The sequence below is a fragment of the Saccostrea echinata genome, unplaced genomic scaffold (genome assembly GCF_033153115.1).
Source record: "Saccostrea echinata isolate AGI-Se365-2 ecotype Australia unplaced genomic scaffold, CSIRO_AGI_Sech_v1 ptg000064l, whole genome shotgun sequence".
Classification (NCBI taxonomy): Eukaryota; Metazoa; Mollusca; class Bivalvia; order Ostreida; family Ostreidae; genus Saccostrea; species Saccostrea echinata.
In genome coordinates this window covers 5,249,726-5,273,130 of record NW_026889813.1, presented here as the reverse complement: position 1 = coordinate 5,273,130, position 23,405 = coordinate 5,249,726, and the positions used below count along the sequence as shown (strand labels likewise).

Here is a 23,405-nt window from a genome sequence, read left to right as displayed (position 1 = left end):
GGGCTGCGGGCTCTATTAATTTTTATTCTACTGAGAGAAGTTATTCGCCTTTTCCATTCAACTTTGATAATTAATCACTGTAAATAATGTATTTGAAAGGTTAATAGAATAAGAGAATTATGCTAGAATTTTTATTTTATGATACAAAAAGTACTTTCTTAGTTTTAATGATCAGGTAGACCTGTATATAATAGATAAATAAAAACGAGACAAAGATATCTTATGAAATGTTCTTCAAAGACCAAGACAGGTCAATGTGAGAGGTTATATACATGTATTATGGTGTTAAAGATAGTACAGAAGCACTAATAGTTTGTTAATAGTCTACATGGTGATAGTGATGAGAGGGGGACAGATTTCAACTTAATTTATGAGTTGTTACTGAATATTAGACCTATTTTGTTGATCCTGATCTTCCTAATTCTCTTGCTTTTGGGCAACAAAGCTTCATCTATCAGTTGATTTTATACTCTATGATCCTCCCATGCAATTGTTGTATTATACTCAGGTGACCGTTAAGGCCCTTGGGCCTCTTGTTTCTTTATATATTTTATTGAAAACAACATTTTGTAAAATCACTGGAATGACAACATTTCTTGACAGATTTTACCACAATTTTCTTGATAATCCAAGAAACTGTTATATTTAATAAAACGAATAGTTTTTTTTTTATCTGATCATCATCAATATTTAAAAAATATTGTAATTTAAGTGGGACATGAAATTTTAAGTCATATGCACACAATGAGTTATAAAGTCAACATTACATTGATCTTGAATTTTAGAACTGATGTAAATGATGAAATATCCTAAAAATACTATTAAAAAACTAAATATGTTATAATCTTTTAGAAAAAGATAAGTACACATTTTATGGTTTAAGTACTGAAATAAGTAATGAAATTGACAAAAATTTACCATTTGCCAGCGATTCAACTATATGTGGTTTTCAATAAAATTTATAGAGAAAAAATAAAATTATTTTCTTTTTTGGCACAGATCTGTACGTGCACACGATTCCTGTGGATTATTTACACCCATGTTCTTTGATTTTAAACAACAATATATCAAAAATGTATGAGAAATTTAAATATGAATTATAAGAAAAAATGATTACTATTAATACTCTGAACGTCCTTAGATCTAGAAATGAAGTAGAAAATTCTAAAAATACCTGACCAATCCCATGTTTATATTTTTTCGTTATTATTTTGTAAAAGATCACATCGATGAGGCAGGAGTATGCATTTACAAACATACAGAGAGAGAGAGAGAGAGAGAGAGATTTTAAATTCCCGCTAAAATTTTGAGCATCAGTTTTTGACCAATGAAAGTCTTTCCCTATAGTCATCTCGTGCAATCTCATCAGAGTGACTTCCGCTAATAGTATGTCTTGAATGAAAACGTCGAACAGCTGAGAAGATGCTCGATTAGTGCAGTTTGTGATCACCTGAAGGTCTGTATTGATGATTTCTTACATACAGAAGGACATCTTTGAAATATTATGATTGCTGACTTTGTGTCAGCGATAAATCCTTGGTCTGAATAATATAGACTTTATGTATTGGTTTTCCCCATGGCCTTCAGTTTTGTAAACAGGCGCAAGACGATGCTTGACGCATCCTTCCACAACAAGTGTCTTTGGTATCTGGACTTCATCAGTAGCCTAATAGAATTGTAAAACATTCATGTTACCTGGATAATTTAAGTTTTTATTTGTGACATAAGTGTAGGGTATGATTTTTCATTCATATGAGTAACACCAACATGCATATTTCAAGCTCAGTAAATGTGTATGTTCAAACATTTGTGAGTGAAAGGAAATGGTGACTTCACAATGATAAATAGATTTTTGAGTACAGCTATTTGTTCTACTGATTAGAGGAAGCAGCTAGTCCTTTTAATATTGTTTCATATCCATATGTAATATGGTTTGGGCCGTGGATATCAGCCTCATGGGTAGCTAAGTTGGTATAGCACCTGACTTGTGATACAGGGATCCCGGGATCCCGGGTTCGATTTCCAGTCCAGCCATACATGTTCTCCTTTCCTGTTACATAATTTGGCGCCATTGGCCACCCTGGACTTGCAGGTGAAAGTCCTAATGGGGCAAATAAGAACTTGGGTTGTATGTGTCTTCAAAGACGAAAACAATTTAAAAAGGGAGGAATGTAATAGTTTGGGCCATGGATATCAGCCTGAATAGCTTAGTTGGTAGAGCACCTGACTAGTGATGCAGGAGTCACCGGTTCGATTCCTGGTCCTACCATACATTTTCTCCTTTCCTGTTAAACATACATAATATAATTTAGATACAGTTCATGCATGTAGCTTTCATTTTTTTCTTTTGGAAGACCTGCCAATCAGTAAAAATATTTTATTAGCTCCCCTGGCAATTATTTGACAATACCATCCCTTTCCCATTTTTTGAATGATGTTATTTTTAAAATTTCATCATAACATCTGAGTTCAAAATTATTATAAATACCTGGTAATCATGAAATTAACATATCACAAGGTGAGGCCAAGTAAAATTGCTCTACTGTTAGCATAAGGAATGAAAACAATTATAATTATATTTTGATATAATTTATTAAAACAAAATAATACCACATATTTGCCAATTCAGGTGAATAGATAACCATGTAAGGAAAATATGAAAGGTGAATGCCATGTGTTACCAAGGAATCATCATTATTCTGTTGCCTTTCACAAAGCTTAACAAAATGTTGTTTACATAAAATGATTGTTTTCTTGAAAATATGTATGTATGGAGAGGAAATATTTGTCTTCCTTTAACACACTTAAATTAGATGCTTGTCACTTTTAATTGATATATACAAGATCTTTGTCATACACAGTGTGAACACTAAAATGTAAATCAAGGCAAAAAAACTAATATCAACAGGAAATAAACCCTAAAGATTATGAATCTGAATGATTTATTATTCAATATCAGTTTGGTAGGAGCATATCATAACCTTTTTCACTTTCATTGTTATGTCAATAATGTATTTTCAATATCATCAATATTTATTGAAATTTTTTAATGTACAATTAATTTGTGCACAAGTACAGTAGTATTGAGCAAAGTTTAAGAAAACATGTAATATAAATTATATGCTTTTTGCATCCAGTCATAAACTTTATGGGGGTCTATTACCTGTAATATTGGTGCATGAAAAGTCTCAGTATCTAAAATATAGCTGATATATTAATACATGTATTAATAGATACACTGCGTATAACATGTCATTTGTATATAGTATATAAACAATATATGTATGGGTTCATCATGCTGATTGTAACCAGCATGTGTTGTTGATAATGTCAGAATCGGACAATCTTTCTACATGTAGCTCTGAGCACACAGCACTAAGAATAACACTGCATTGGCACAATCCTATATAAACTGAGCAATTACCACTGTATTGCTTGGGAATTCATTAGAAAGATATCATGGAGTTTGCCGACATATATTAAAATAAGATTTCATTATTTAGATTAAAGAATTTGATGCAGATCAGCTTCATTCAGTTAAGGAAATGTTTTAAAAAGTTATTGTTTATTTGCAGTAGATTTCAGTATTTTGTAATTTTATGACATTTTTTAAAGTGGTTAAGATTTCGTTATTGATGCATTTTACTAAATTTGGGCAGCTATACTAGGGCTTCTGATGCCTGTAGAGAGCAAGGAACAATGTTGATTCAAATACATATACATGTATACAGTCCCTGAAACGTTCTACTTTCCCATTTTTCCGTTCGCTCACCGTTCGTTCACCGTGCGTTCACCGTTCGCTCTCCGTTCACAGTTTTGCGTTCAGCGTTCACCGTGCGCTCGCGTTCACCGTTCACAAAGCGTTCACCGTTCGCTCTTTGTTCGTTCACAAAGCGTTCACCTTGCGTTCAGCGTTTAGTTATCGTTCAGTCTTTATTGCCATTCGGAACTCCGAACTGAAAGGACTTATCTTTTTTTAAGTAAGGATTTACAGGTTTTAAATTTTATAGTTAACATATCGTGTTTAAAGAATCATTATTATCAGAAATACGAAAATATTTATTTCTAACACATTTTTTTTTCAAATAATACAGAAATACATGTTAGAACTAATTCTGAGGATTATAAACAGTACCATGGATATCCAGTTAATTAAATATCTTTAGAGCGAATTAAATTGATAGTGGGGATTGAAAAAAAATTGTTTAAAACGTAATACATTATAAAATTTTTTTCTACTTTACATATATAAAGTCTTTAATTAGAGAGAGAGAGAAATGCCTTTATACATGTAACATGATTATCATTAATATAACCAAAGTGATTCTCCAGTAATGATATTTTTCACCATATCTTTATATGTTTGCCATTCGATATGATTAAGAGCCCCCCCCCCCCCCCTTCCCTCTAAATCGGTTACTTAGTACATGTATGTCCAGTATATTTTAATTAACATTTAAAAAGAAGTTAATGTGTTTTGTAGCACAAAAAATTCAGTCTCAAAACAAACTTGTATCTAAACAAAGTCATTAAACAATAGTAATTCAAAATATACATGTGCCGGCGGTGATATTTTAAATTGGCAGGGAATATATTTCAAATTCAAGCGGTTTAATCATTCCAAGTGTTTATTCCCAATGTATTTTATTCATTTATTATTTTTTAGAAGTGTTGGAATCAGATCTAGAAATGATAAGAAAAAATGTTTAACTTAAAACTTCTTGGAAATAATAACACTTTGCCTTCGGTGTGACGAGACGTTCACACTTGCACAGTGTCGAACGATTTTGATTGACAGGTCAAGCACGTGGACTTCGTGTCAACTTGAAGCAGGAAAATAAAAACCGATTATGACTGTAAAACAAATGGATTTTTTGATAAAAATGGTTACTTTCATTGCCTGATATATTTGGAAAAAAAAATAAGATTTTTTATTTGATATAGGTACAAACATTTGAGGAAGGGGGGGTAAAACCGAATCTCTCTCTCTCTCTCTCTCTCTCTCTCATTTGTCTGTTTAATAAAAACTATGACAGCATATTACTTAAATATCAAGTTGTGAAAATTTAATATATAACAAATAATATGAATGCCTCTTTGTATCATGTTGTCCGAGTATAATCACGGCCGGGAAATGTCTACAGATACATGTATAAGTCTGCTCAATAAATCATCATAAAAAATAAAACTGACACATCAGTATATTATTGCATTAAAATTTTAAAATACTGGCGTATTTATGCAATACGTCCACATACCTTTGTAAAATATTTTATTTTTTTTTCTCATTTTTTTTTTTTACACGGAATCGCCTTGGCACGGATATACATGTATATATATATATATGGTTGTTACAACTGTTGTAATTCATTCTATAAGTCCGTAGTTTGCTCTTCTAAAATCCACATTATTTATAATGATTTTATATATCAAATAAGAATAAACATATTTATTTTACAATTAGATTACTACAGCGTTCGGTAACAATTACAAAAATTTTACTTAATGTGCATGTATCGTCTTTCTTAGGACAGTTTTCATTGATTTGTTTATTTATTTATTATTCATTTATTTTTTAGCACCAGGCATACATACAATAGAATAGTTTCAATGCAAGGAAAAGATCAGAGGCATTCCGAATAAATCGTTCATCTTGCGTTCACCGTTCGTTCACCGTTCACTTTGCGTTCGCGTTTGCGCTCCGTTCGCGTTCTGCGTTCGCTCACCGTTCACCGTTCACACATCGTTCACCAAGTTGCGTTCAGCGTTCACACATCGTTCACTCACCGTTCGCTCTGCGTTCGTTCAGCGTTCGTTCACCGTTCGTTCAGCGTTCGCTCACCGTTCAAGTGGGAAAGTAGAACGTTTCAGGGACTGTATATATGCAAGTATGGTGACCATGTATAAAACAAATGCTATCAAGGAACTTTTACAGAATAAAATATTTTGAAACACACATTTGATAATGATTTTTGCAAAATAAATTTCCTTCATTACTTAAAATCCTACTGGAAATAAGTATAATAATACATGTATATGTTATGCTTCAATGATTACTGTAGCACAGAAAATTCAGTATAAACATGCAAATAAAAATTTGATGTAAGAAAATAACATTTGCAAAGCAATGCAAATGAAGACATTCAACTGGTTCCATTTGACAGTTTGGTGTAAAATTACTCCATTAGAGTCGGAAATTACACAAGTTTATCAGCAGAAATCATTTATAATCTGAAATGATCTTTTCAAGTTTGTCAGCTTCTATCTTTTCTGGAATAATTTCACAATCCAAATACGTTTCATGTCTTAAAACAGTTTGGCAAAGGAACGTCTTTGTTCAACTGTAAATTTAACTAGAAGATAAAAGATTTGTAATATAAATCAAGAATTTTACAAGCAGATGAAAGATTTGTATTGTCTAACTGCATTTTAATCTAAATTGTTGTAGATAAGCTATTTTCTTGGAGTACTCTTTGAAGATTAAAAACTTTAATTTAGCATAATTGAAGGAAGGCATCTTGTACTATCAGATTTTGGCATATGTAACTTAAAAGTACAGTACGCACTTTGGCAAGAATTTATCTTTCATGCTGAAACTCCCCATCTGGCTTTATGGAAGCTTAATTAATCTATTAGTGGATCATGATTAAATATAGATTTATTTCAGTTTCCTACCATTTTTCATCCCTCATCAAGTCTCTAGGGTTTCACTAGTGGTAAGTTTCTGTAAGCTTGTCCATTAGTGAAAGTTAGAAATTACAGAAGTGATAGATTGATAGGGCCTCCATTAATTAAAGAGTCGTAATTAATGTTTAGGGATAGACTTTCACCAGCGCATGCTAGTATCTGATAAATGAAGTTGCTTTTATTAGAAATAACAAGGCATACATGCCATATAAGAGTGCATTATCAAATAGTTATGAAAGCATGTATAATATTGGTATCTTTAGGGTATGCTATAGAATCGATAACTTGTTATCATATGAGTGGCTTTTTATCATCTTTTCTTTCATTGACATCATCATTAATGTGATAGAGGAGACTAAAAGACAGAGAGGCAATGGGAGGTTCACATCATAAAATAGGGTGTGAATACAAAGGGGAATAACTCTAATGCTAACTCGAAGTACTCCAATTTGCAAAAAAATAGGGGCACTGTGAGGTATGTTTATTCTAAGTAATATTTGCAATTTTATTAGTCTAGTATTAACATTCAAATTTTATTTATGTAATTTAAACCTCAATAGGTTTGCCTTATCTAATAACATCACAATTAAAAAACTATGTCTGTTATGTAGTAATAATTATATAATATATATGAGAGATGGCATCAATCCATTCCGCATGGAAAAAGTTTCACTTAATGTAAGCTTGCTGTTTTGATATGTAAAATCAAGTTTATACGTTTTGTGTAAGTACCATGTAAATAAGTCTAAACTTTCATTTGGGATGTAAATGATGTAGAACAGGTGAAGGTAATAAGTTTATTGAAATGTTTTTATCATTTTAGACACCAGGTTTGTTGCAGTTTTATGTTAGCATATTTTAGGAACTGCATCTTTAAAATATGTTAACTCTAAAGAAAATATAATTATACTTGTTTGAATGATACATAAAGTCTCCAGGTCTTATCCTCATTGTGATTTTGGATATTAATTCATTACGATTTACGAACCATTCACCTTATAATGGAGCTGAGTTTAGTGTGTCTGTATGCAGGGGCTTGCTCCCAGCATGTAAAACATATTGATTAAAAAAAAAAAACATGTATGAACTACTAAAACTTGGTAGTTAGTATATGTTTTGTTTTTAATATAAATATTTTTTTCTATGCTGGGATTATATATTTTAGCCCCTGTGCTGTATGTAAATATTATGAACTGAATGGACTTTGACAATGCTGACAAAGGAGACTGAACTGAGTACACAAATGTCAATCCATGAGGGTAGTGGGCCAAGTACTTTTAGATGGCAGCTGAATAATTCCCATGTCCACCTCCACATCTTTGTGTATCAGTTGTATCCTCTTCTTTGTTTTCTGTATGGTATAGTCCTGCAGAGTCCAGTTTTAGGGTTTGCCATGTGATTTTTGTAACCTGTCTCGGGAAATGTCCTATTTACTATTTATTTCTCACGGGATCATCAGTTTCTAACTTTATTATAGATAATTTGACCTTGGATTTTGATTTTTCACATAAGAAATGAAGTTAATTAATAGCTACCAAAGTCATACTTGTGTAACCTGGGCTGGGGCAGTTTTATGCAGTGAAGCAGTTTACAAAAATAGTGTGTAACCCAGGTTATTCAAGTATACCTCAGATGATATTAAATTTATTCCTCATAATTTAATTGTCTATCATTTAATGTAAAGAATAAGACAATTTTTCCTTCAAAAATGCCTTCAAATTACAAGTCTTCAATTTATGTCAAGCAGATTGATATATTTTTGACTCGAGTCATTGTGACATAGGCAGGAGATCTTATATGATATAAACAAATTTTTCTATCCAGTCAAATGGTGCATTACAACAAAAATTATTTATATAATTATGTGCTTATAAATAAAGCATTTTTTTTCCTCTATTATGGGTGACCTATCTTGAATATCTAAGTAGGATGACATTTTTTTTTAACAGAGAAAATCTTTGAATTGACTTTTGATCTGAATATAGGGAAATGAAACATTTATCTCCATTGAGATTAATCTGTTGATTTTCTTTCTGATTTTACTGTAGGTAAATTTTCTGCTAGGGGACCATTTTACAAAAAACTTACGACAAAGACGAAATACTTTAATAGAATGTAAAATCTTGCCAAAAAAATAATTATGTTAGAAACTGCACTCATATTTATTTAAATACATGTATATATTAACGAAATTCTATTTAAAAAGATTAAAAACTTTTTTAGTTTAATGTAAAAGAGATAGTTATTCACAAAATTACATTTTGATCAGGCCTAGATAAATAAATAGTGTGTTTCCGGTTCCCAAACTGACCCTAAAATATATGAGCCAACCCTAAAAAATTTATTCACAGATATCTTTCCAGGAGTAAACTATTCCAGTTTCACTATTAGAAATCCTAATCTCGATAACTTCTGTGTTTCAGAAAATGCATATTTTATACACATTAATCAGAAATGTTTTGACAGTAATTTCCCTGGGGAAAATTGGTAGTGTGCTTGCCAATAAAATATTAAAATAAAATAAAATGTTTTCCCTACCTAACTACCCTATTTTTTCTTAGGTTGGAATAGGAAACACACTAGTTATTTATCTTAATTGGTCTCATAGTCTTACTAAGTACATATGTATTCTGAATACCAAAGGTTTTGTTGACTTTCACCTTTTAATTTGAATTATTAAATCTTTTATTTTGCATAGGAAGATCAGGGCTCGAATATAACTTTTTTCCATACTTGTCCATTCGGACAAGTGACCAAGACATTTACTTGTCCGAACTTCAACTTCACTTGTCCGAAATTTTTTTAATAAAGATCTAATACTGTCAACTTGAAAAATGAAAACTAAAAGTCCATTAAACATGACATGTGCTTGAATTATTCGTGATGTTATTGATAAATACAACAAACACATAAAACGAAATTTTATCTGACAACAACAAGTGAACCTGTCAACATCAAACAGAATCCAGACTTTGTTAAGTTCGTAGGTTCCATGCCTTTTCAGTAGTATGCAATTAGTGAACCTCAATCCCGATTGAATGTGAATCGAAGTCCGGTTTTTGTGTACAGCTTCCGTCTTGAAACTACCGATTAACTTTCAACAGTCGTTCTTTTTATTATTTAGTAACTCCTTTACATTAAAATGCACTTGTCCAATCGGACAAGTGCCCAGCAATATTCACTTGTCCGTAATTTTTTTTCACTGGTACCAGACATGCGGACAAGCGTTAATGTCGAGCCCTGAAGATGGGTTGTTGATGTTTTCTGGACTTATGTTGAAGAATTTCAGTGTTTACTTATTAGATTTACATCATTATAACTAAGTCAAAAGTAGCTGTGGACACCCCCTCCTCGAGAAAATGAGGCGTTAACAGCTAGTTCCCCCCCCCCCCCCCCCCCCCACCACCACCACCACCACCATAATTTTAAAAAGAATGCCTTTTGCCAATTTTTATGGCGTCGAGCTCTAGAGCTCAAACATCATCTAGTTCTTTTCTTATTGTGCAACTTTTGTTTTTGGAAAAGTTCATAATTAAACTGGATGTTTATTGACACTCCCCGGTTCTTTGAAAGTTCATTTGAAAGACTAGTACAAATAGTGAAGATAAACTTATCAAAAATATCAACATCTATCTATATGCAGTATATGGACAAAGAAATATTAATGTTGCATATATATGTTTATAAATGTGTTTTCTGTTTTGCACTTTGCACATAACTTACGTAATGAAATATGAATGAATTGGATCTTGGCAAAGAAAATTCTGTTCATTGCACATTCTGAATGCTTGAGACACATATAGCTAACACATACCAGGAAAAAAAGGGTGTACTGCATTGAACCTACCATGTTTGTATCTACATCAACAGAAAAGTGTGAAAAGTTTAGCTACAGCAGAACCTTGGGACTAGGTGCAGCTTATAACTGATCAGAGAGATCAATAGGAAAATAATTTAACCAAGACCACCTGCTTATAATGAGGCCATTTTCTGCTGACTTGGCTGTCAGATGTTATTGGTTGAAGTTTGCTCATGGAAAGTGTTCAATACCCCATTACCAATTAATATGGCCCTATAGATTTTAGTGGCAAAACTCTCTGTAGGTTGATTGCAGGAGATCACCCACATATTTCAATGTACCACTGCATGTGTGTGCAACAGGTTGTGTTAAATAGAGACTGGGTGTTTGTCAAGTGCATGTATAGATCATGTTGGAAATGATAGGGTAAGTTAGTAATTTAGGTATCTATCTTGTTTGTCATTTAAAGTAATATGGTCATAAAGTCTACAATTATTTCAATAAATAATTAAACTTTTGATGATGTAATATATGTTGTTCTTTTCTTCGTTACAGAAAAAAAATTGAGATAATTAAAATTTTGAAAATTCAAATTTTAAAACCCCAGATATCATGAAGAAAACAGAAAATCTATAGTAAATTTGGGAACCCTGACATCTCAAGAATCAAAACATTGCAACAAGATGATCAATAATTTTATAATATAGTTATAAAATTTCTGTTTCCTAACATGCCATCGTCAGAAACTGATGATGGGTTTGGTTGGGGATCTGGAGCGAGACTGACCTTGGGTTTGCAAAGATGGTAATGCATAACATCTCAATGAATATAAATTTATCAAAATTAATAAGAATTTCCTTGGGAAAGTCATTTTCAAACATTATACATTTGACCATATATTCTAAACTTGCATTTTATTTCATCACACTAAAAAAAATGCAAAGTCACTAAGTTAGTTGTACTCAGAAAATAATCATAGTACTAAAATAAAAAAATGTTTGAAATTATCCTGGAATCTAAATGATCTTTCTAGATTCTTTTGAGTGTGATAAAGAAATTACTGGTATTCACCAGGAACTGAGAAAAATTTCTGTCCATAGTATGAAGTGAAAACCACAAAATTTTATCTAGTTTATACAAATGTAGTTTCAAATTTATCTTCAAATTCTTATGACTAAAAAATTTACATAAAACATGGCTGCATGATTATACAATGTACATGTAATACATGTATACAGAGATATTGGAATGATCTCTGATCAGACACTTTAAAAAAATCAGTTGTCCAGCAGTTTAATGTCCAGCATCTAAAATGTCTGGGTGGAATGATACTGTCATAAATATATATCACATGACAGATAAAATAACTTTATTTAGGTAAAAAAAAAAAGATATTACAGAAACATGCTGGGGTCAAGATCATAACATCCAGGCCACGTTTTCTTTACTTTTTGCTTACAATTGATAAGAAAATCTTTTTTTTCCCCCTCAGATATATTTAAGAGTGTAATGCAGCATATAAGGTCACAACAAAGTTGAGGCCATAGTTCCTCCTCATATTATTTTATTATTTAAAATCCATATTCTCTTAAACCTGTTGAATCATATATTAAGTATCAACTCTTAAACCTGTTGCATCATATATTAAGTATCAAGATGATGTCAAGCATAATGTCTGTGCCTAAACTAATATAAAAAGCAATTGCATTTTATGAATACTTAGAAAAATATCAAAATGCCCTGAAGCAGTTTATGGTTGTCTCTTCAAGGGATAAATTTCTATAATTTAATGAGATTCTTCCATTGTTTTTGTCAATATGTCAATGTACAGGTATAAGCAATACACCTTGACTACGATGACTGAACATTGATAGATATTTTTTTTAGTAAATTGCGTCGTAATTCCCTAACAAGTTTCATTTCCATAAAGTATCATATCAGATTATGTAAAAGACAGTCATACTCTATGAACGCGATTAGAGGTAGTAATGCGTGCCTTTGATAAACTTGTGTTTTATGAGTAGACCCATTTGTCCTTCAGCTATTTTTCACAGTTAGAGGTCAGTGAGGGCCGTTAAAACATGTGTATGTATGTCTGTCGTAGATGTACAGTGTAGAATAAAACTGTTTGCACGATTCCTAGAATTTAGTGGTGCATTTAATCATTGATTTTTACAGGTAAGATCCATCAAATTCAAAGGAGTCAAATGCAAATTTCATGAGGATTTATTGATTCTAGTCAAGGGTCTGCTTTACTATTTTTTTTTTTTAAAATATCTATGCGCAGTTTTCTGAAGAAAGTTTGGGCAAATGCCCAATGGCATTGTTTAATATTGTGATTGCAGGGGCATGCAACGTGTCTAATTTATTGAAAATGACCTTATTTTTATATAATTGGTAAGTCACTGGACTTGGTCTTCTAGATTATGCAATGCTTATTAATTTCATGCCATGTACATATTTTTAACATTTATCATGTGGATGACTCTCTATATACTGGTATATCCTTTCTTTATTTACTGAATTCAAAGTAAAATACCCTTTAATATAATTAATGCATGTATGTGGATAAATTTGTATGCAACTGCATGCATGTCATGGCAGTAACATAATAAAGTATCTCTGTTGTTCAAAATATTTACAATGCTCATCTCAAGTTGAAGCAACAAGTTTTTACCAGTCTGTGTAGTAAACTGCATTCATTGGTCAGAAACAAACATCTCTGAACCTCTGATAGTGCTTTCCAATACATCAGAAAGTTCTCTGTATAGGTTTTTTTGGGGGGAGGGGTGTTTCTTGTGTTTTAGGCATATATACTTTATTGAAAAATTCAGATTTTCATCAAATCGCATTGATTTCTTATTAGCACAGGGCTAATGCTATATGTTTTCTTACTGAGGAAATAATATATCATTCATCACTTTTATTCCTTAGGCCAAAGTTTATTAATTTCTTGGATTACAGATTCTCCCCCCCCCCCCCCCCCAATTAGAGTCCATCTGGAGGAAAAAAGAAAATAGAAAAATACAAGGATATTATATGCATCATTTCTCGACGGCCATTTTTATATGTTTACTTGGTTTGATTAATAAATACAAAATCTAAGAAGATACAATTTTGCAAAACAAATAGCCATTACCAGATACAGAACAATAAGTTTTGGGTTTCATGATTTTACATTTATGAAATTAATTTTTTTTTCAATATCAGTTTGAAATGTTAAAAAGAATTGGCAGAATTGATTTTATTTTAAAAAATAGAAGTTTCCATTTAATTTTTTTTTTTTAGTAATTTCTTAGAAATTGGTTAGCAGATTTGTAATTGTGCCCTTACTAGTTAAAAGGTTGTTTTTGCTTTGTTTTTTGCCTCTGTACAGTGATTGAAATCTTACACTTATCTAGAAAGATTTATTTATAAATATGTTCATTATTTAGTGTCAGGATTTTTTAAAGGACAAGTTCAAAAAAATTTTCTCATACATGTAATGACTAGTCACTACCAGTATATTTTTCAACCTTAATATACATTTAGTACAATATATGAAGGTTTTTGTTAGAAAGTTTTATTGCACAGTGAAAAGGCAAATCATTCAGTTTGTTCTGCATGTCATTAAAAACTTGCTTGTGTAGAAGTTGATGGTTTTGCTGTCTGTGGTTGATTGCCATATCATGTCCTGTCGTTGAAGTCATTAAACCCAAGATTGACAATGGAGTTCCTTGAATTCTAATGAAGCTGAAGAAGCTAAAAAAGTTAGATAAATGGACACAAAAATTTGAAAAAATTAAGAAAATTTTGTTCATTTTGCAGAAAATGAAAACTAACTGTGTTATTTTCAAATTGGTAACCCAAAATCAACTAGCTGGTATTTTTCACTCTTCAGTTGTTACAAGATAGATTTTCATAATTATAATGGTATTAACCGTATTATCATTGTATCACAAGTTTTTAAGCTCACCTCTACAAAGTTTTGGGAAGCTTTTGTAATATCCTTGGCATCAGCATCCCAGCTTAAAGTTCTTATCAAGTACTTCTATGCCCTATTTTAGTCACAGTTGTATGGATGAGGCTTCTAGTATATTTAATTGTACTAATCAAGGTTTCAGATGCTGCAAGTTCAGCTAAAGAATGACCAGGTTAATGTTTTTGGAACAGGTTAAAGTTTTTTGGAGCAGGTCTCATATCCAAGTAACCATAAGCCTTATATTGACCAAACTTGAATGGATGATACATCCATACTACTGGACTTGGTTCGGATACTGGATCTGACCTACATTTTCTGGATGAGTGACCAGGTTAAAGTTTTTGGAGCAGGTTCATTCTAAAGTGACTATAAGCCCTATGCTAACCAACTTTGCGCTGAAGATAGGTTTATTGATGCACATTACCAGACTTGCTTTAGATGTGGGATTTTACCTACATTTTCTAGATGAGTGACCAGGTTAAAGTTTTAGGAACAGGTAGTCATTACTAAGAAACTATAAGGCCTACTTGAACCAAACTGCCGCCAGAGAAACCCAAAAACTTTCAAAACCGTTCATACAGTATTATAATTCCTACCACCAAAATGTGGCTGAAATATTGCCGACTCGGCGTAAAACAACAACAATCAATCAATCATGAACCAAACTTGCATGGATGATGCATCAAGGGATGCACACTACAAGAGTTGCTTCAGATACTAGATTTGACCTACATTTTCCAGATGAGTGACCAAGTTAATGTTTTTGGAGCAGACTCATTCCAGTGAATCTTCATTACAGACCTGTTTACTCTTACGATTTCGTCGTATTTTTTACGGATTTTGAGTCTCACGTTTTGCTCTTATGAAAATACAGAAGTCGGAAATCTGTTCGTTTGGACTTTAGCAGTTAGTTTTCGCTAGGATCTATCTCAGTTTGAAGCTTTTTTAATCGCTAAAGAGAGATTTCAAACACTTAAGTGATGTCGGGTTGCTAAAACGTTTTAAAAAATGACAAAAATGTTAATCAGAAATGTAGTTGTTCTCTAGTAATATATGTAAAATCAATTGAAAGTGAAATCTTACTGGCAAATGCCAAATCTCACTGACAAATCAATTAAAAACTACTGAGAGACAACAATATGGGTAAACAGGTCTGTCATTATTTTTAGTCCTACCTAGACCAAACTTCATGGATGATACATCAAAGGATGAAGAACACTCTCAAACTTGCTTCAGGTGCTGGATTTGACTTACATTTTCTGGATGGGAGACGTCTTGTCAAAAATTTTTAGAAGTCAATTCCCATGTAAATGCAAGCCCTATCAGACTAAAGTTGCATAAATGTTGCATCTAGGGATGCACACTACTAGATTATAGTTAAGTATGTGACTTTGCCTTAACATTCGTTGAGGTGATAACCTTTGATTACTTATGTTTTTTTTTTAAATAAAAATTTTAGTCAGGGAATAGGTAATTGAGATTGAAGCTTTGAAGTCAAATGTATATATGCAAAAGAGATCTTTCTATATATATTTTTTTTTGGTGTAAAGTAAGGCATATATGACTTGAAATATAAATAGAGTATCACGATTGATCATTACTGATGATAGAAGAGGAATGTGGTTGATGAATTTCTGTGTTTACAGATATATATTTACTGAAACTTGCATTCATTCATGGTCATCTGTATAGTTATTTATGGCACGCCAATTTCACAAAAATTAGCGAAACTTAGTTTCACAGTCGATAAACTAGGTTTATCGACTGTAAACTATAGTTTACAAACCGTGAACTATAGTTAACGATTCGTTAACTATAGTTTTAATCTGTAAAACTATATTTAACGGTTGTTAACTATAGTTTACGAATGCTAATCTAAGTTTATCTGTCTGTAATTAAACGTTAACAATAGATTTTGTTGATAAACATAGATTCACATCTGTAAACTATAATTTACAATCGTGAACTATAGTTAAGAGTTGTTAATCATAGTTTCACAAATCGTGAAACTATATTTATCAGATAAACTATGTTTTACATTCGTTAACCATAGATTTCTGTTGTAAACTATAGTTAACTGTCATTTATACTCACAAACTATATTTAACAGACGTAAACTATACTTATCGATCGTAAACTATAGTTTTGAGAGCTAAACTATAATTCACATTTGCCAATCATAGTTTATCGTAATAAACTATAATTCACACTCGTAAACTATAGTTAAGAGTTGTTAAATATAGTTTATGAAACTAAACACCTGTTAACTGTTAACGATAGTTTTCAGTTCGAAATTTCGCGGCACCAATCGCGAGAAGCAATAATGGGGTATATGTCTCTGGTTTTATCAGTGCGGAGAATATTAAGGACACGTGTTGGGCATTATCTAAAGCAAAGACCGAGTTATATATAATCAATATTACTTTCTCTATTTAAACAGGATTAATTGTATTTGTTTTAAAATGTCGTGTATATATACATTTCCTATTTTAGAAATATGATATATTTTTTTTAATTTTTTAAAAGACAGAATACTACGAGATATTTGCTCAAGCAGAGGAGGGTGAAGCGCGTTTTACAATGTGCCAAGCATTTTCCCGCCACATCTCATCACCAAAACAAAGAAACTGAAAGAGAGGAAATGCAGTGGCGGATATAGATAGGGTTGTGGGGGTTTCAACGTCCTCCTTTGAATTTAAGAGAGAGAGAATGAGAGAGAAGTCCCAAATATTTGTTGTGTTTGTTCCGTGAAAGGCCACTTTTATTTATGTATGAAGAAAATTTGGTTGTTGAAAAATAAATTCCGCGCCTGCAATGTTACATGTACTGTGTTATGTCTTTATTTACAGATGAATATAAGATATACATGTATTTTATTAATGACAGATCACGCATTTCGGTCTCTATTTTTCTCTTTTAAATAAAAAAAATAAAATTTTAATCAATAATTTTCCAGTCATTTTTCTTTTTATTTCCAACTAGATTAACTTAAAAATAATAGAACATTTACTTAATATAACACCAACAAGAAATATACATGCATATATATTTAACAACAATTGACGTTACATAGCAAAATCTTATAATGCTGTAACTAGGATTAGCCGATCTATAATTTACAAAAAAAAAAAAAAAAAAAAAAACTATTGTTAACTATAGTTTTGATCGTAAACTATGGTTTAGAGTCGTGAAATCTAGTTTCACAGAAAATTGTGTATCTCGGATACAAAATAAGAGATTCTGTTCCTAAACTGTGTTTCTCAAGTGTAAAACTATGTTTATTGCATTTTTGTGAATTTGGCGCTTTGTATGTCTGTAAAGTATACTTTACAAAGCCTAAACTATAATTTACATTTGTTAAGTATAGTTTAGAGTTGTAAATCATAGTTTACAAATCGTGAAACTATATTTATCAGATAAACTATATTTTGCAGTAGCAAATGATTGTTTTCCGTGTTAATTATAGTTTACGCTTGTGAAACATAGATTATCGTGTAAACTATAGTTTACATATGTGAAATATAGATTATCATCGTTAACTATAGTTTACGGTCTGTAAACTATAGTTTACAGTCGATAAACCTAGTTTATCAACTGTGAAACTATGATTAGCTCATTTTTGTGAATTTGGCGTGCCATAGTTATTCACCCATATATTTTTCTTATACATACTGTACACAATATAGATAACTGTGATTGTATGGCTGTTGAACTAAACTCAGAGAATATGATACTTAATTGACTTTCACACTTGTAAAAATTTGTTGATCCATTCTGAATTCTCTCAGCAGCCCTGTTTACTGTACTGCCTGTTGATCCCTTTCTTTTGGTGCAAGGTTATCTTGAATGGGCCAAGGCCTAATTAAGATTTTGATAGGAGATTCTTTCATGCGTATGTATAAACAAATAATTCTAACAGTGAAGGTTTAAACAGTCAGTGGTTTCTGTAATCTATATACATTCTGTACCAATAAAGATGTGATGGCTCCCATTCTTGGAATTGTATCAAGCCAAGATAATACAATGTATACATAGTGTCGATTATATCTCAAATAAGACGTGATTTATTTCCAATAGAATCAGGGTAGCATTTCCTCTAAGGAAGAAACATTAGTAGGACATAGACACAGGGAAGTAGAAATTTTTTCAATAATGGAATTTTTGAGAAGAAATTTTGCTTTAAAGAAGGAAAATCTTTAGAACCTCAGATCAACAGAAGTGATGATAAGAAAGCTAATGGTAGCCGTAGCACTGTCTGTCTGATTAGTAAAGTTTGCTTTCAGAAACAGACAGATTCCTCTGGTCAATCATTGGTTAGTTTATGACCTTGAGTCTAATAGAATTTGGCAAAACCAAGGTTTTGCTGACTTAGTTCAACAGATTTGAGCCACAATCTGGCAGCAAGGTTAGTCGTTAATTATCATGATAATTATTTTACTGTCTTTTCTAGTCTCAAGTAGGAATTATGAATTATTTGATTATCAATGATTAATAATGTACTTGCATTTTTATTGTGTACAATTACAGTTATAGATTTGAATATTGCTGGGTAATTTGCTTAGTTCCCTAAGGGTCATTTAATTAAGTCTCGTGTGGATTCCACCACATGTTGGTCTAAATCATGTGCTGGACTCCACCATGTGCTGGAGAGAACACATTCAGTAGTGATTCTTAGTCAAACCACTCAAATGGAAAGTTTTAATGATTAAATTTAATGAAAAACTCATTTCCATTAAAAATAAAGAACAAACAAGAACTGATTTATGTCTTGATTCTTATAGAGGGGAACCTTAATTGTTAATCTGTTAATCTGCTCACCAATAATCAAATTGTGGGGAACACAATTTATTTTTATTTATTTCAAATTATAACAAAGAATTTTCAGTTATCCAGAAACTTCATTAATTTGTCCATTAATAGATTTCTTGGCAGAACAAGCTACAAGTGGACTGATTTAACATACAAACATGTTGTTATGTGTAAGCTACCTAGCTATGGCGATTTATTTAGCTTGACCAGAGGCACTGACTTGTTGCTTTCATAATTAGGAATAAAAATGGTATTTTCTTTAATTAGATAATAATTACCAACACTGACATTCATAAATATAGCTCTGTATAGCCACAATAACTGGGTTTTTTCCCCCTGTGAACTATATATATATATATATATATATATATATATATATATATATATATATATATATATATATATATATATATATATATATGCTCTTCTAAACTTAAGTATTTTTTTTATATATAAGAAATAATTAAGGTTTGTTTAGCTGACATAATCTGTAGGAAATACATTTCAATCCTATGACAGGATTTTCTATTATACAGGATATAAATGAGGGTATTATGTAGAAGAGTCGCAATAATGGATGATACCAAAAAGGTACGGAGTGGGACTAACAAATTTTAAAGTTGAGGGAATGTTTCCTTTCTGGACTCATTAATTGGTATTGTACAGTAACTGTAAAACACGGGTTACAGTGAATTTTCAAGGACACCCTATATTTCATTGATATGTCTGTAATTCATTAAATCCATTTACATGTATTCGCATTTTGTAGCATGGATTGAGAACATTTAAATAAATAATGTGTATAAACATGATAAAGTAGGATTAAGCATATTGTCCTTTATGTCGTTAATGAGATTAACAAGATTAGCCAGGTCATCTTGTAAAATCTGGACAGGAAACTAAGATGATAAGACAGCAAATTAGTTTGTGGGAAAAGACGGGAAACTTTTTAAAAAGGGAAGAAGGAAGATAATATAAACACTGCAATGAAAGCCTTATCGATTAATTGAAGAAACCGATTCTTGAAATGACATACCCATAAAGGGCATATTAATCATATTTATTTTATGAGGGTTGATCCAAAAGTGATGTCAACTGCTATAAAATCTATAATCATCCAATGTTATCAACAAAGTTTGACATAATAATACCACTGTCTATTTTGATATTTGCATTAAAATTTCTTTCTATTATATAAAACACTTTTTAAAATCTTAAAATAAACACAATGTAAGGTTTTGTTTATTGCCGCACAGCAAAAATGTTATCATCATCGTTATGACGTTACTTTTCGTACTTGTTTTGAGATCATCCGCGTATCTTTTTTAACCTCTCACGTGCTTCTTTTTAATAATTTTCACTGCTATTTTGCTATAATCCGTCTTGTTTTGGGTTGTAGTATTAAAATTATTTGAACTTTGTCCATTAAATGTTATTTCTAAATTCATTCCTTTTTCCATAAATCTAATGTATCATCAGATTCAAAATGAGTGTCGAAGAAAAATGTCATAATTTTAGGACAAAAGTCAAAATAGATAGAAATATTAGAGTATTAAGAGTTTTGTTGAAAACTTTTGATCATTCATAGGTGTCGGAAGCAAATTGAAAGTGGGGTGGCTAATTGAAAGTGGGGGGGGGGGGGGGAGGGGGGGCTAAACCAACGAAAAAAGGTAAACCCCAATTTTCAATGCTTATATTGGGGGGCTAAACCAACGAAAAAAGGTAAACCCCAATTTTCAATGCTTATATTATCTCTATCTTTGAAAATAAAAGTGGGGGGGGGGGCTAAGCCCCCCTCCCCTAGCCCTCCCGGTTCCGACGCCTATGTTATTTATGATTTTATAGCAGTTGTGACATTACACTACTTTTCGATCAATCCTAGTATAAGTGTAATTTTATATTCATATTAAAATTTGTTTCCTGAACTGGACATGCTGTGATATATGTTAGCTTCAGGGTGAAATTTGAAGATATGTGTCTTCCTAAATTATTGCACTTGTTTGATCAATTTGTACAGTGTATTACCATGATTAATATATTGTTAGGTAGAGCATTTATGTTCAACAAATAAACAATTGTAGGTATAAAATTTCTTAAAATTATAATACTATATCTTTAAAAAAATTCATAAACTTTGTTTTTAAGTTTCTAAGTACATATCGATAAAAGTGACACAGTAAAAATTGAACTAGGTCAAAGTTTCATACCTTGTGATTTGTTGATCGCACTTACCAGTATATTGAAGGCAGGTGCATTATTTGGGTAGACAATTGTTTATTTTGTATGATTATCAGCAGTTTGCTAATACTGCTGCAGATACATGTTAGATAATAGAGTAATGTCAGCTGTCTTGTGTACAGGCAGTGTGTTATTTATTCTATGTGGAAAAGTCCAGACAACAGCAAAGATTAAAACTTGCTGTATTAAAGGTGGTCATTATCAGTAAGGAAGTTTTATTCGTGTGTGATTGCATGTGATTTGAGTAATCAAATGTAGAGGACAACCTTTTTCTTTTCTTTCCTTGTGAGATTTTTTTCTAGTATAATTATTGGCTTGATTGCCACAATTTTTAGAAGGAAGCATTTGTTCTACATAGGAAATAATTAATGGTATTGTTGTGTAAAACTTGATGTCATATTAGGGAATCTTGCTGTTCTGTGAGCTATTAAGAGTGTTTAATACACTGTCATATTTTTCTCTCTCTGTCCTACAGGTTACCATAGCAGCATTATAATGAAGAAAAAAGAAATCTGATAGCATGGATCATGAAAGTGTTTGGATGAATGCAGATCAGCAAGAGCCCTACAATACATACTCCTAATGGCTGATAGGCCAACACTACAGGAATTGGAGAGCCTCACCCTTCCAGTACCTGAGGAAGATGTAGGAACCCCAGGGAACGTAAGTCAAGTCTCCTCGGTGTCAGCTCATAGTCGCTGCCTACTAGTCAAAGGCAACACGCAGCGAGACGTTTACATACAGCAAGGCCTGGAGTTCAGTCGTGGGGAGGATACTCGGTTTGGTATAGGAAAATGGAGACCACAGTGTTTACAAAGATGCCTCAACATCAAGGCATTTGTGGTGTGTATGAGTGTGCTTCTGGCTGTCTCAGGGACCTTGTCTACAGGATATTTGAACAGTGTGCTTACAACGATTGAAAAACGGTTTGAAATTGGTAGTTCTATCTCTGGACTTATCGCAGCATCCTACGAATTTGGTTCTCTGGTGGCAGTTGTATTTATCAGTTACTTGGGAGGACGTCGTCACATTCCAGTATGGATAGCAACGGGGATCTTCTTCATGGGTCTCGGAGCATTCCTTTTTACTCTGCCTCATTTTATTGCCGAAAAATACACTGTGTATCGGGGTTTATCTGTCAATAACACAGAAGAAAACATATGTAAAATCAATAGTGATTCCTTGGGGGATGGATGTATTGACAATGACTCAGGGAATTGGATGTATGTTTTAATTCTGATATCCGCCCAGATAATGATAGGCACTGGCAGTACCCCAATCCTTACCCTAGGGACAACTTACGTTGACAATCACGTCCATAAAGATAAAGCTCCAGCATATTTGGGTAAGCATTGTCTGCTAAACATAGTAACAGAATTACAAGAAGCTAAACATAGTAACAGAGTTATTAGCCATTCTGAAGTCTACATGTATACCAAGTTTTATTGAAATTGGACTGAACTGCAGAAGGAGTATCTTTTTGAAGGACTTTCACACATAATTCAATTCTAAGTACCCATGACAACATTTTTTATTGAAATCAAATACCCATACACAGAACTGTAAATCTTGTTATATACTGGCTGGTTTATAGAAATGAGACCTTTTACTAGAAAAGAAGCATTTTGAAAGAATTTCAAAGAAATATCTATTTAAAGTATTAATGGCAACTCAATTGAAATTCAAAACCAAATTAATCAATAAACTTTATGGCCAAGGTTATAGTCTTTCAAAAGTGTATCAAACTCCAATGTCAAGGTCAAAGGGACAAAATTTTTGGTACCCCAAGGTTAAAAGTTTAATTTTTTCAAAAGTAGGGCAAACTCAAAGGTCAAAGTGTCAAAATTGTTGGCCGCAGAAAAAGTTCTTGCCACAAGGAAAACAAGTGTAATATAAAAGCCCTAGCACCAG

The 23,405-nt window shown here is 32.0% G+C and overlaps 1 protein-coding gene across 5 annotated transcripts in view; it reads left to right on the top strand.

The window, feature by feature from the left end:
- Positions 1–1,352: 1,352 nt before the first annotated feature.
- LOC133175934 (solute carrier organic anion transporter family member 5A1-like) overlaps positions 1,353–23,405 on the top strand; it is a 39,510-nt gene continuing 17,457 nt past the window's right edge. The window contains exons 1-2 of one of the 5 annotated variants that reach the window (XM_061311082.1): positions 1,353–1,456; positions 21,970–22,839. In XM_061311082.1, the coding sequence (XP_061167066.1) occupies positions 22,077–22,839 (763 nt within the window). In that variant the 5' untranslated portion in view covers positions 1,353–1,456; positions 21,970–22,076. Of the gene's footprint in view, positions 1,457–12,615; positions 12,665–18,829; positions 18,853–21,674; positions 21,699–21,743; positions 21,866–21,969; positions 22,840–23,405 lie in introns of those variants that run through there. The other 4 variants (XM_061311084.1, XM_061311086.1, XM_061311085.1 and 1 more) reach the window with 4 other exon arrangements.